This window comes from Chinchilla lanigera, unplaced genomic scaffold (assembly GCF_000276665.1).
Source record: "Chinchilla lanigera isolate Chin_1 unplaced genomic scaffold, ChiLan1.0 scaffold00063, whole genome shotgun sequence".
NCBI classification, from domain to species: Eukaryota; Metazoa; Chordata; class Mammalia; order Rodentia; family Chinchillidae; genus Chinchilla; species Chinchilla lanigera.
Genome location: NW_004955464.1, coordinates 6,817,865 through 6,833,079, shown reverse-complemented (window position 1 = coordinate 6,833,079; position 15,215 = coordinate 6,817,865). Strand labels below are relative to the sequence as shown.

The following is a 15,215-nucleotide window of genomic DNA, read 5'->3' as shown; positions in this document are numbered from 1 at the left end:
TGCTTGGATTTGGGAAAAGAAATGGAAGGTTAAATAATGGCATATCCAAAGTCTTAGGCCTGGGAAATGATAGAGTCAAGAAGTAGTCTTGAGCCAGGTGTGCTGGTGCATGTGTGTTCAGGAGACCATGCTAAGGAGACTAAGGCAGAGTTATCTCGAGTTCAGGTTCAGTGTTGATTACTTAGTGTGTTCAAGGCCAGCCTGGACTAGATAATGAGAACCTCTTTCAAAACAAAAACAACAGTAAGAGAAGTAGTCCTGAATGTAAGCAGCATCTGAGGATATAGTTTGGGAGGTAAGACAGGAAAGCTGGTGTGAGACTCGAGGGTAAGAGGCTTGTGATTCTGTCTGGAGGACAGGTGGAAGAGATGTGCTGTATCAGAGCTGGGCTTGGCTAAGTAGGGAAACATTGTGTGGAACGAACCAGAACTGATGGAGACTATAAGAAAAACCAGGTTATTATATAGTTATATCCAGAAGAGATAATAATCACCCTTAAATTATGATTAAGATAAGGATACAAGAGATATTATAGAATTTGAATTGATACAGCAAAGAAATAGCACAACTAAGATAGTCAGGTATGTATATCATCATGTAACAAGTGTAAATTTATTTTAGGGTCAGTTAAGTCCTTTAAATATGTATCTGGGAAACTCTTCTAAATGAACATTATTTTAAGACAAAGAAAATATATTCATTTGTATCTAAAGAAATATAAAGTTTGTTTTTCTGATTGGGCTTGATACTGACTTTCAAGGAAATGATTTCCTTCAAGGCCATGTAATTTATTCAGATATCTGAATTAAAAATGTTTATTAGTCTGTTTAGTGTAGACATAGTTAAATCTAGGCTAATGAAGTGCAACAAGTGATGGATACAGTATTCTTTAAAATTGCTACACGGAATCGTCTCTGTTTCTTTCATATGATACAAATATAAATTTCAAATGAGAGGTTAAATTAGTCTCTCACTTGACTTTGCTAAGCAGAAATCTAGCTGAAGCATCCTGCTTGCAAAATAATTATGTAAAGGTAATGTTTGGAAAAATAGTGATTTAGATTAGTGAGGTTGATAAATGCCAGTCTCTGAATAGTATTCAGTTATTATTTGGATGTCTCTCTTGATAGAGCAGTAGATTAAAATATTTGCTTTGCAACAGTTACCATTAAACAAAACAAAGTGAGGAGCTGGTGATGAGTCAGTGTAAGCTCTATCAGAATTTAAACTATTTTTAATAGATGGAAAATCCAGTATTCAGATTCAAATGGAATTGCAAAGACCCCTGAATAGCCATTTAAGAATATTCTTAAACTGGGCGTGATGGTACACATATGGACTCCCATCTCCTTGGGAGGCTGAGGCAGGAAGATTACAAGTTTGAAGCCAACCTGGGCAATTTAGTGAGACCTGACTCAAAAAATAAAAAGGGTTAGAGTGTGGGTCAGTGGTAGAGTGCCCTTAGGTTCAATCCACAGTACCACCAAACAACAAGAACAAAAAATAGGAGGGTTAACATTTATTTATTTAGCTAGCTAGCAGTGCTAGAGATTGAGTCCAGTATTTCACACTTGCTAGACAAGTCCTCCAGTGAACTATTCTAACCTCCAATTTTATAGTTCTAACCTCCAATTTTAAAATTTAATACAGTGCTACAGTAATCAAAATTATGGTACTGGCATAGGGTAGAATTTAGAATCCAGAAATATATCCATACATTTAGAGCCTGTTGATTTCAACAAGGGTGCCGTGACCATTTAGTGGCAAAATGTTTCTTTAACAAGTACTGCTAGGACAACTGGATTTTCATATGTAAAAGAATGAAGTTCTACCCCTGCTACACACTGTGTATAAAAATTAACACAAAATGGATCAAAAAGCTAAATATAAAAGCTAAAACCATAAGGCTATTAGACGATAACATAGAGCTTAACTGTTCATGACTTTGGATTTGGCATTGCATTCTTACATGTGGTAAAAACATAAACAACAAAATAAACAGACGAAATTTAATAAAAATATATGAATCATAATACCAGTACAACATACCAGAATTATGGGATACAGTGCAACAATCCTCTGAGGCAAGTGTACAGCTGTGAATGCCCACATCAGAAAAACAGAGCAAGCTTAAATAAGTAACCTAATTAAAAAAATTTAGAAGTTTTGGCATGGTACTGGAACAAAAACAGATACATGGAGCAGAATTGAAAATACAGAAACTCAGAAACTTCCTCAGACACATTCACCTATTTGATCTTTGACAAAGGGGCCAAAAGAATATGTTGTTGAAAGGATGGCCTGTTCGACAAATGGTGCTGGGAAAACTGGTTATCTATGTGCAAACTGGACCCTTATCTCTCACCATATACTAAATTAAAAGCAAAATGGTCAGAAATCTAAACATTAATCAGAAACATTAAACCTACTAGAAGAAAAAATAGGTAAAACTTTAAGACATAGGTGCAGGAAAGGAATTTCTAAACAGAACCTCAGTTGTACAAGAAACAGTAGCAAGCATCAACAAATGAAATTATATCAGACTGAAAACCTTCTGGACAGCAAAAGAATCAGTAAAGTAAAGAGACAACCTACAGAAAGGGGAAAAAAGTTTTGCCAGCTACTCCTCAGCCAGAGGACTGATCTCTAGAGGATACAGAGAACTGAAAAAAATTAAACCAGTTTAAATTAAAGATTCAGTCAAGAAATGGGCAAGAGAAATGAACAGACAGTTCAGAGAGGAAGAAATACAAATGGTCAGCAATATATGAAAAAATGCTGAACACCTCTGGAAGCTAGAGAAATGCAAATTAAAACAATGCTAAGATTCCATCTTACTCAAGAAAAAGTGGCAGTCATTAAGAAATCAAGTAGTAACCAATGCGGGCACGGCTGTGGTGACAAAGGAACCCTCCTTCATTGTTTGGGAATGCAAACTAGTACAACCATTATGGAAATCATTATGGCGATTTCTCAAAGAATTGAAATTAGAAATTCCATATGACCCAGCAATCCTTCTGCTAGGTACCTGCCCCCAAAGCTTAAGACCTCATACTGTAGTGGTACATACATACCAATGTTTATAGCAGCACAACTCATAATAGCTAACTGCTGGAAGCAGCCTGTCTATCCATCAACAGATGATTGAATAAAGAAAATATGGTATCTGTATATAATGGAATACTACCCTGCTATAACAAATGACAGATTTGAACCATTTATAGGAAAATGGATGCACCTAAAAAATATAATGTTGAGTGAAATAAACCAGGCACGCAGGTTTAAATACCATATGGTATCTCACATTTGAGTAAGGCAAAGTACAAAAAATAAGGATGGATAGAAGGGGACAAGGAGATGGATCTTCTGCAGTGAGGAAGTGGTTCAAGAGAAAAAGCATGAGGGGTGAGGAGGAGGGGAAATAAGTAAAGATGTGCCATGGACAGGAACATAATAACCTCAATTAATATGAACATTATATACCATAACAATAGGTAAGATTAACAGTATCAACAAGAATGAAGGAAGGGATAGAGGAGTTGGAGGAGGGTGGGAGAGAGAGGGAGCGGGAAAGGGATTAACAAAAAGAAACAAGCTGTGGTAACCATACACGTAACCACTCCCCAGGATAATTGTAAGCGGCATGAACTCCAAACATCTACTAATAAGTTAAAAAAATTTTAAATGTAGAAGTTTTGTGCATCAAAGGGTGTTACCAACAAGGTGAAAAGACAACTGACAGAATGGGAGAAAATATTTGTAAATCATGTATCTAATATATGTAAATCATGTATCTAAGTCCAGAATATATAGGAAACTTGTATAATTCAGCAACAGAAAACAAAAAATTCTATTACCAGTGGGCAAAGAACTTCAATAGTCCTTGAGCAGAGGATCCATTTATCAATGCCTGGATTCTACACCCACAAAACTGAGCTAAGAAGTAAATTCATGTTCAAGTGACCCTTTGTAGTCATTTGTCATTCAGCAAAAAAAGAGGAATACACAACCACATTTCACTGGGTGTCAACAATAAGATACAGTCATGTATTTTACAATTTTAGTGATGAAGTTATGTAATTTTATGCATTTTGGTGTATAAACTTGTTCCAAATGAAAAAAAAATATATATATATATACAGTTGGTCCAAAAGCACAGGAAGAGATGCTCAACATCACTAGTCTTTACAGAACGCAAATCAAAAGCACCATACTTCTTCACAACCATCAAGATGAATGTTTTTTAAAAAGGAAGAATAACAGGTGTAAGCAAGGATGTAGAGAAAGGGAACCTGTGTGTATTGCTGGTGGAAATATAAACTATATATATATGTGTGTGTGTGTGTGTGTGTATATATATATATATATATATTTCAGTACTTGGTGTGTGTATGTTCTGTGTGTGTGTATATGTGTGTATTTCAGTACTTTGTGTTATATATATACTTCACTACTTTGTTACTGCTATAACAAATACATATATATTTGTTATAGCACTATTAACAATAGTTAAAAGGTTGAAATAGTTGCATACCATGCCTCATGCCTGTAATCCCAGCTACTTAGGTGGATTCTAGGCCAGCCGAGGAATTCAGTGAGACCGTGTCTGAAAAAAAGGATTGGAAAGAATGTAATTTAGTGTGAGACCCTAGCTTCAAGTCCCAATACCACATACACACACACACACACACACACACAAAGGAGGAGGGGGAGGGGAGATGAGTGGATAAACAAATTGTGGTATATACATACAATGGAATATTGTTCAACCACAAAAAGATACAAAGTTGAGCATGCTGATACACACCTGTAGTCTCAGCACTCTGGAAGACTGATGCAGCAAGATCACAAGTTCCAGGCCATACTGGACCACCTAGCAAGACCCTATCTTAAAATTTGAAACAAATATTTTTTAAGGCCAGGGATATACCTTAATGGTAGAGTATTTGCCTAATGTGAGTTCTTGAGTTCAATCCCTATATTGAAGGGGTGAACAAGAAATAAAATGAAATACTGGTGTGTTCTGAAATATGGATAAGCCTTTGAAACGTTATGCTGTGTGAAAAAAGCCAGACATAGTGATCATATATAGCATGGTTCCATTTAGATGAAATATTTCAAATAGATAAATGCATAGAAACAGAATGTGATTGGTGCTCAGTGAGAGGAAGGCAACGCTGTAGATTGTAGTATAGGGAAAAGAGAGAAATAAATCAGTTTCAGATTAAATATTCAAAGGATCGCCAGGCATGGTGGCGCGTACCTGTAATCCTAGCACTTGGGAGGCTGAGGCAGGAGGATCATTCCAAATTCAAGACCAGCCTAGGCTACAAAATGAGCTCTAGGCCAGCCTGAACTGCATAGCGATACCCTGTCTCCAAAGGATTAAAGCCATTTGAAAATATTATATCAGTAAGTTAGATGAGATGACATGAAGGGAACAGTGGGAAATAAAAACAAATAAATATCTTACCATTAACTTATTTCAGCCAGAGGCCAGAATTTAACCTCAGTATAATGTCAGTATATTGTTTAGGAGACATGAAAGAGGCCCATGCACTTTTTCAGGTTAGAATCATAAATCTTGTCATCTTAAATCTTAATAAGAACAAAACAAAATATTAGTGATTTCATTAAAGACCTCATATATAAGTTAGCAGAATTAAGGAACAGTATGCTTCATAGGTATGTAGAGAAAAGCCTCATACGTCAGATGTTGAAGAAGGCCAATCACTTAAATACGGCACATTGTTTCAGAGTTAAATTTCCAGGTATGTATCCTCAAAGAATCCAGTAAGTAGGAAAAACTGCAGTTAGCTAAAGTAATTTTAATTATTTAAGTGCAGCAAAAAAAGACATCAGATAAATGCAAAACATGTAGTGTGCAGGTTGTTGTACAAATCACCTATAAACTCTACAGTGAATTTTTGTATATGCTGATTTTTTAAACTAATGTTGATTATGATTTTTTACTTTGTTTCCGTAATTGGTTAGCCACTTTGTCAGGTTTTTTTTTTTCAGTTTAATAATTATTATTTTGTTACTTTTTTCGTTGAGGAGATGGGGTCAAACCATGTCAGACAGAAAAATGCCCATTCTTGGGAGAGTAAGATTAACCCTCTTCTTTGATCGCAGATGATGAAAGCCATGAACAAGTCCAATGAGCATGTCCTTGCAGGAGGTGCCTGCTTCAATGAAAAGGCAGACTCTCACCTGGTGTGTGTACAGAACGATGATGGAAACTATCAGACCCAGGCTATTAGTATTCACAATCAGCCCAGGAAAGGTAAGCATTTGAATTGGTTGAGATTTTGATAATGGAAGGTTATTCTCAAGTTAGAGTATTGGATAGCTCAGCTCTACACTACTTACTTTCTAGTTAGGTGACTACAAACAAATTATCTTTCTAAGCATATTCTCCAGGATTATGTTGACTCCCCAAGAAGCCATACTTAAGGTTATAAGTGAGACCTTTGTTGTAAGGGGTGTTTTAAATGTATTGTCTTGGGATATCGACAGCCTGCATTGGTATTTGAGGGTGAGACTGGGCCAATGATGATAAACCCTTTAGAGCTTTCGGTGATACAAACAGCCCACTGCAGCGTGTGCTGCTCACTACCTTTGGACTAGGCCCTTTAGTGATAATCCCTTTAGGACGATTTGAAGTTTGGTAAATGTTAAACAGGTTGACAGGGTTCCTATGGAAGACATCAAGCTTTAGTGCTACTTGGAATGTGGCCTTATCACTTAGATTGTTAGAAATGAAGAATCTACTAATCAGATATCTGCTAAATAGAGTTCTAGCAAGATCCCTGAGTACTTCAGATACACATTAGAGTTTGAGAAGCCTTGCTCAACATGACATTTCCCAAAGTGTTTCCTCAGATTCTGTGGTTTTAAAAAATGTTCACATAGGCCAGGTATGATGTCTGTAACCCACGTGTTACCGTCCACTCAGGAGGATGAGATAGGAGGATGGTGAGTTCAAGGACAGCCTGGACTATATATAGCAAGACCCTGTATCAAAAAAATTTTTTTGTCTCATGTAAATAAATAGATGGTGGGCATGGTAGCACACACCTGTAATTCCAGCACTTGGAAGGCTGAAGCAGGAGGATTGCTGTGAGTTTGAGGCCACCCTGGGCTACAAAGTGAGTTCAAGGCCAACCTGTACTGCATGGTGAGACCCTGTCTCAAAAAGAACCCCCCCCCCCAAAAAAAAAAAAAAAAGGCCAGGGATGTAGCTTACAGGTGCAGTGCCTGCCTGTCAAGTGCAAGGTCTTGAGTTTGATCCCTGGTACCCAAAAGATAGATAGATAGATAGATAGATAGATAGATAGATAAATAAAACAATCTTCCTTAATAAATTAAATCTCAGAAACTGTGCTAAACAAGTTTCTGTACCACTGGACTTTTCAAAACATTTAACAAGCTGTGAGTATTCTGATTTTATAAGAGGAGGATAGTATCTAGCTCTTTCCAAATTTATTTGGCCACAAATTTTTTTTCCCTCAGAGTAGCTCCCAAAACTGTATTTCTTTAGTCTGTTTTGTGAAACTCTTCTCTAGTGGGTATATTGTAAGTCACTATCTTCAGTGTGTTTTTAAAATCAGTTGTTCAGTAAAGGTATAAAAGGTATTTAACACATGTACATCCAAATACAATATCCAAAATAAAGTGATGGTAAGTTCACAATGCTCTCTATTCATGAGATCATATCTAGACTATTTGAATAAATTCTGGATATCATTAACGGGAGTATATTGATAAAACTAGATTGGGTCCAGAGGATGATTTAAGAACTGTGAGAAATAGCAACCAAAGGAAGACTTGAATAAAGACTTGTAAAAATGTCTAACATAGAAAGGAATACATTGGAAGAGGGTGAAAAATAGCTACATCTAATGTTTAAAGTTATTTGCTATGTGAAAATAAGATTCAACTTATTCTCTATTGCTACAAAAGGACAGAACTAAAGTTATAGGGAGCCAGATCTGGGCTCAGTTTGAGAGCGTGCTCTATAACTCTGAGATTGTCTGCAAGCAGACTGGGTTGCCTTGTGCTCTTGTGGGCTCCCCATCACTAGCAGCGTCTGGCCAAGGCTGGATGCCCACCTGGTGGAGAGGTTGTGGGGCCACGTTGCATTAGCCCAGTTCCGTTTAAAATGCAGGAAAATGACAGTACAGTGATGGTTTCATAAAGCTAAGTGTAACTGCACATCTTTTTTACGTAGAGATCATGATAGTAGGCATTTGTCTTTTAAATAGTCTTTTTGAGGCTTTGTAGGTCTGTAATATTTGTCACAACTACTCAGATCTAGTGTTGTAGTACAAAACTGCTTTAGACAATATATAAATGAATGGGCATAGTTGTGTCCCAGTAAAAGTTCATTTACAGAAATAGTCTGCAGCTGACCAGATCTCAGTTTGCTGAGCCCTAGACTTGACTATTAAGATCTCTTTGCTTCTGAGGTTCTTTGATTCTTCATTGGAGGAAGTGGAAGAGAAACTTCAAACTTCTTTTCCAAAGCTATCATAAACATGAGAATTCCTGGTTACTTGTGTATTGTAGTATACAGATTGTTTTTTTAAAAATTTTCTCTGTGATGTTTCTGTTTCCCAGTTACCAGATATTTCATTATTATTCCAAACCTCTCCATCTCAGGGTCTGTCTTCATGAACTTTTTCTGTTGTTTTTTTTAGTGACTGGTGCCAGTTTCTTTGTGTTTAGTGGCGCCCTGAAATCCTCTTCAGGATACCTTGCCAAGTCCAGTATTGTGGAAGGTAAAGAATGAATTGTTGGCTGCATGTGCATTAGTTCAGTCTTAATTATACAACTGAAAAGCCAGGAACACTGGGAGAAGCCTCACCCCTTTTACTGTTGATGTCCAACCCCTATTATTTATTCAATGGTGTCTCACTCTTCAGCAAATTAAAACTGCTATGAGAGTGTTTAGTTCTCCAAAAAGGGAGTCAGTTATAAACATTGTGGGACAGAGACATAAAAATTGAGACCTTTCATAGCTCTGGGATGAGGTACTGAGGGAGTGCATGTGAGATCAGATATATCATTGGATGCAGGTATATAAATGTGCAGTGAAATTCATCCATCTTACAGGAATACTATGGTCATCATTTGAGGTGCAGAATGAGATGTGCTTGCTGTAGGGTTGCTATAATTGGACATGATACATGGCTTAAAACAACTGTTTTATCATGTTGGTTGATTCCTTCTGTGAGACATACTGACAGGAGGGGCCTGGCATGGTCGCGCACGCCTGTAATCCCAGCACTAGAGACATATTGACAGGGCTGTGCAGGGATAGGCTAACGTGATGTTTTGGGGTGTCTCCGTTGGGATTACTTAACAATGGCAATATTTTGATGTCAGCAAGCTGGAGTTACCCAAAGGACTGCTCACACACGTGCTGGGTCCTGGCCTGGGTTACTTAAAAGCTAGGTGGAACACTGGAGTACTTCCTTCCGGACTCAGCGTGGTGGGCGCCTTGGGGTGGTTGTGCTCCATCCTTAGTGGCTCAGGCCTCCAAACACAGGTGTTACAGCAATGAGGTCGGTGCTGCCTTACCTTCTGTGACCCAGCCTTGAACGTCACAGTGTCACTTCCACCAGACTCTAGTGTTGGAAAAAGGGAGAGGAATTTGAATGCAGTTCCTTTTTTTTTTTTTGTACTGAGAATCAAACTCAGGACCTCGTGCTTGCCAGGCAGGCACTGTGCCACTGAGCTGTGTCCCTGGCTTTGACTGCACTGTTGGAGGGGATGTGTGGTGGCAGCATTCTAGAAGAGCACAGGGCTATCTTTGGAAAATAACCACACGCGACGATGTTTTCATTTCCACAGTAGCTCACTCCAAGGTCCTGTCTATAAGCAGGGCAGGATTCCACTGTATTAATTGAAATGAATAATCTTATATGTATAGATTTTGGCTTTCATCTTTTTTGGTAAATTTAATAAAACAGTGAGTAAAATATAGAGTACATCAGTATTTTACAACTACATTTCATAAATCTTTTTTTTTCTTGAGACATGGTCTTGCCAAGGTTGGCCTCAAACTTGCAGTCCTCCTGCCTCAGCCTGCTGACTGCTAGGGTTACATAGGTGTGTGCCACCACATCCAGCTTTAACAGTCTCTTAACAGCAATTTTGTTTCTTTTCATTTTTGGTTCTTTTGAGACAAAGTCTTATTATACATACTCACTGTGTAGCCCAGGCTGGCCCAGAACTCACAGCAATCCTCTTGCCTCAGTTTCCTGAGTGCTGGGAACTACAGGTATGTGCCACTATTCCCAACCATTCTTTTGCTTTATAGTCAAGACTTGTAAAGGCCAGGTGTGGTGGGCACACCTGTGATACCAGTACTTTGTGAGGCTGAAAGGGGAATATCACACGTTTGAAGCCAGCCTGGGTTACACAGCAACACCCTGCCTTAAAAAAGAATTTTTTGAAAAGGCTAGATGCCCATCGACAGACAGATGGGTAAAGAAAATGTGATATATATACACAGTGGAGCCATAAAAAAACATGAATTTGAGTCATTTTTAGGAAAATGGATGGATCTTAAGGCCACAGTGTTAAGTGAATTAAATCAGACACAGGTTAAATATCCATACATATAAATATAAATAAATTAAACAGTAAAATAAAAGGGCGATAGTAGGAAACAGAAAGGTAGACTTTTTGGAGTTGGGGAAGGGGAGCAGAGGAAACGGGGGAGAGGAGAAGAAGGGAAAGAAAGGAGGTCGAAAATGCTCAAGATACAATCTGTTTATGTACCGGTGCCTCCAAATGAATGTGATTGTTATGTGCCACAGACATATTTTATTGCTATAACTTACACAGAGCTAGGATGTGGCAGGATTGGGTTTAAAATCACTTCCTGGCACTTTGAATCCTACATTCTTTCCCAGTATGTGGCAGTTCTATTCTAACAGTTTTAAGCCCAAACGTTGGAGTACTTTTTATACTTTTCTCCTTATTAATATGTGTTTGTGATACACAATAACTTAAATATTTTTTAAAAGAAATTATTAGCTGGGCGTGGTGGCGCACGCCTATAATCCCAGCACTCAGGAGGCTAAGGCAGGAGGATTGTTGCGAGTTCGAGACCAGCCTGTGCTACAAAGTGAGTTCAAGGCCATGCTGAACTGCATAGTGAAACCCTGTCTCAAAAAAACAAAAAGAAAAAGAAAGTATTAAGTAGTTGGGCATGGTGACACACCCCTATAGTCCCAGACACGGGAAGCTGAGACTGAAGGATCACTTGAGCTTAGAAGTTTGAGGCCAGCTTGGGCAGCATAGGCAGACACTGTATCCAAAGACCAAACAAGCAAAAAAAAAAAAAAAAATTTAGGAGTTGAACAGTCTCATTTGGTCTGGAGTGACTAGTTAATACCTATGTAATCAAGTGTGGACTATTGTTGAAGTTGTGTCTTTATAAAGTAAAGAGCACACTTTAATGTTGGTAAAATGATAAATTGAATGGACACAGATCCTTATAAATGCAAAGCAGTATTTTTAAAGGCTATGTGTTTATGTCTATGGGTGGGAATTTCTTAGGTCTTGCATTTCATGGTGTGTTTAGTAAAACATGTGGCTGACTGCCTGTTTATAAAATCTTTATTGAGGCTCCTTAGAAATTATCTCAGCAGACAGAAATGTGTTATCAGCAAACCAGGATAAGTGTTCAGCAGTGACAACTTCACCCTCTATTTCAGTGTTTACCTTTGACTGAGGCAGACAGCTGCTGAAAAGCTACCATCTGCTGGCTGTGTTCCCCATATGGAACTCTGTTACAGCCTTGCCCTACTGGCTGTCAATAAATGGATTTATTTCTAAGCCTATTACTATTGTTTATTTGATGATTTAATGAACACACACTGGGCATTTCACTGTATGCCAGATGATCATAGTAAGGTGAGATAGGTAGGTAGGTAGGTAGATAGACAGATAAAAGAAGGAAAGAAAGAAAGAAAGAAACAAAACAAAACAAACATAATGATCAGAGCATTGTAAATGCAACAGGTGCAACTGAAACGAAATGCTCCATGAATCCAAAAGAGCAAAGTGACCATTTGTAAGTTTTTCCTTTGAACAATCTCAGGAGAAGCTTTTAGTGGTGTCTGAAATGAAATCAGCAGGCAAGTGTTTAAGCAGAACCCATCTTGGTGTTTGTTCTCATGACTTTTTCAAAAAGTAAAGAGATTCTGCTCAACAAAATCACCTTGTGTCTGTCAGCTTGGGAGAGCAGAACAAAATTTTGCATTTAATATTAGAGGGATTTGCTAGATACCAGGTGCTGTGTTTCGTCTGTCCCCTTCCCTGGCTTTGCACTGTTTCCATTTGTATTATCTTGATGCTGATTCTTAGATGGCGTCATGGTGCAGATCACCGCTGAGAACATGGATTCGTTGAGGCAGGCACTTCGAGAGATGAAGGACTTCACCATCACCTGTGGGAAGGCGGATGCAGAGGACCCCCAGGAACACATCCACATCCAGTGGGTGGATGATGACAAGAACATTAACAAGGGGTAAATGCAGCCAGCCTCATCCCTGTGGCACTTAGAGGATCGGCTCTGGGTCTTGTCTGCTGTCTACATTCATATTTTACAGTTTTATTGAAAGCCCACCTAAGAAAAAGGACTGTATAACATAGAATTCTAAGTTTCTGGTATCTTAGCTTAATTTCTGAAGGAGTTTCTGTATTTTTGAGGAAAGAATAAGGGGGATGATTAATGAAACAAAAACATTCCTTCAAAAGTTACTGAGATAATAGAAATACCTACTACCTATCCTGGTGTGGTGGTGCACACCTGTAATCCCAGCACTTGGGAGGCTGAGGTAGGAGGATCACTGCAATTTTGAAGCCACCCATGAACTACATGGCAAGACCCTATCTTAGAAAACAAAACAAAACAAAAAAGAAATGTCTAACCTTTTTTCTAATATTGTTTCATTTTATATAATAGATAGTTAAATAAGTACCAAAAGGCTAAATAACTTACCAGGTCCACAAAAGCAGGATACGGCAGGATTGGATTTAAAATCACCTCCTTGTGCTTCAGGTCCCATACTCACTCCCAGTGTACTGTATGGCAGTTCTGTTCTAAGGGCTGAAGTGCAAACTTTGGTGTCTTTTTTACACTCTTCTTTCTTTCATACCCCACACCCAGTCCAAGAGCAAATCCTGTTTTCTGCACTTCAAAATATATCCAGAATCATGCTACTACTCATCACCTCTGGGGCTACCATCGCAGTTTAAGCCACCCTCTCATTTGATCCAGATTATTGCATTAGGTTCTTAATTATTTTCTTGTTTCCAGTTTTAGCCTTCTCCTGCCTCCCAACCCAGTCTGTGTCCAGTTACAACAGCCAGAGTAATGTCACTGCTCAGACTTCCCAGTGGCCTCCAGTGTTATTCAGGGAAAAAACCAAAGTCATTTATGACCTGAAGGCCCTACACAACCTATGCATCCCTCTTTCCAGCCTGCTACCTCTCAGGAGCAACACTCATTTTAAAATACTTGGACACAACTATACTTCTTAGTTGACCTCTTCCCTATAAATCACTCCCTGTCCTCCTCCAAATCTTTTCCAAAATGTCACTTTCTCAGTAAGGCCTTTCCCGATCAACTCATCTATAGTTCAATGCTGTCATACACATTTCTCTGTCCTACTCGATATTTTCTACCCGCCATCCCTGCATTGTGTTTCTCAATAGCGTAACTCTCTGAATGTAAATATACATACATACATACACACACACACGTGTATACATACACATACAGAATGTATACACACTTTAGGAAAAGAAGAACTTGTATAAATATTTTAACACTAAATTTATTGAGACATCATGAGATTAATACAAGTTACTTTTGGCCTCTGCAATTACAAGAGGTGCTCAAAGTGGTGGCCATTAGCTTCCAGACATTTAGTAGTATAGCAAACTGCTGCTTGTGTAGCCTTCGTCATCAAGATTGTTGCACATGCATTTTTAACTTCTCTAAGGGACTGCAGTCTAGTGGGTTTTCTACAATATATGACATCCTCTAGGGTCCCCCATATGAGGATAACACCATCTGATGAAAAAACATCATTCTTTTCCTGAAGGTGTATTTGCTTTTTTGGTGGACTCTGTATATATATGTATGTTTGTAGGTATGTATGTTTGTTTTGGTTTTTGGTCTTTTTGGTTTTTTGTTTTTGCTTTGGAGACAGTCTTGCTATGTAGTTCAGGCTGGCCTTGAACTCATCATGTAGCCCAGGCTGCCTCAAACTCACTGTAATCATCCTGCCTCCGCCTCCTAAGTGCTAAGATTACAGGTGTGTACCACCATACGCAGCTCTGACAAAATATCTTCATTTATTTAACTACATTGCTCCTGGAATGTAAACTCCTTAAGGGCAGGGGTTTTCACCTGTTTTATTTATTGCTATATCACCAGCACCTAAAACACTATTTGGCATCTAGTAGGTATTTAAATAAATTGATTAAATAAATATACCATACTTCATTATATTAACCATTCTTACATTCCATCCATTCACTTATCCATCCTCCCATCCATCCATTCAGGCTATGTCAGAGTTCTAGCAATACAAAACTGCTTGCTTTGGCAGCACATACACAAAAATTAGAAATACAAAATTGAATTCCAGGGACTAGGGATGTAGTTAGGTGATAAAGTGTATGCATAGCATGTGTGAGGCCCTGGGTTCAATCCCCAGCACTAAACAACAAAAGGTAAAAGTGAATTCCATGTCCCTGCCAACAAGTGGTTCAGTCTAGTTTTGGAGTTACAAATAAATGAGTGTGTCATTGTATGCAAGATGCTGACAGAAAACTACTATAAAGGATATAAAGATCTTACAAAGAAAAAAAAAAAAAAAAAAAACAGGAAACCTGGTGGATGTGGTAGGACAGTATTCAAGAAAGACTAAGCAGAGAAACAGCTGGTGCGTTAGCTGAACCTGACAGAATGAGTAGGTCTTGCTACAAGGCTGTGACAGAAGAGCTCTTGCATGTTGAGAGAATCTTAAGAGTAAAGAAACATAGAGGGCATTTAGAACATAGCATGCAGGCTTTTTTCATTGAAAATTTTTTTAAATGAAGCAGTTTTGTTTTCCTTTCTTCCTTCCTATCAAACCCAAGGCCAAAGCATACACTCTACCACTGAGCTATTCCCTCCCTCCCCG

The 15,215-nt window shown here is 38.3% G+C and overlaps 1 protein-coding gene across 1 annotated transcript in view; it reads left to right on the top strand.

Annotated features, from left to right (window-relative positions):
• The window catches only part of Zfyve9 (zinc finger, FYVE domain containing 9), a gene marked incomplete at its 5' end in the record, with an annotated part of 129,378 nt that overhangs the window by 102,258 nt on the left and 11,905 nt on the right, over nucleotides 1–15,215 (top strand). Inside the window, 3 exon segments of the mRNA XM_013521608.1 lie at nucleotides 6,136–6,286; nucleotides 8,703–8,783; nucleotides 12,385–12,547. Coding sequence (XP_013377062.1) covers nucleotides 6,136–6,286; nucleotides 8,703–8,783; nucleotides 12,385–12,547 — 395 coding nt within the window.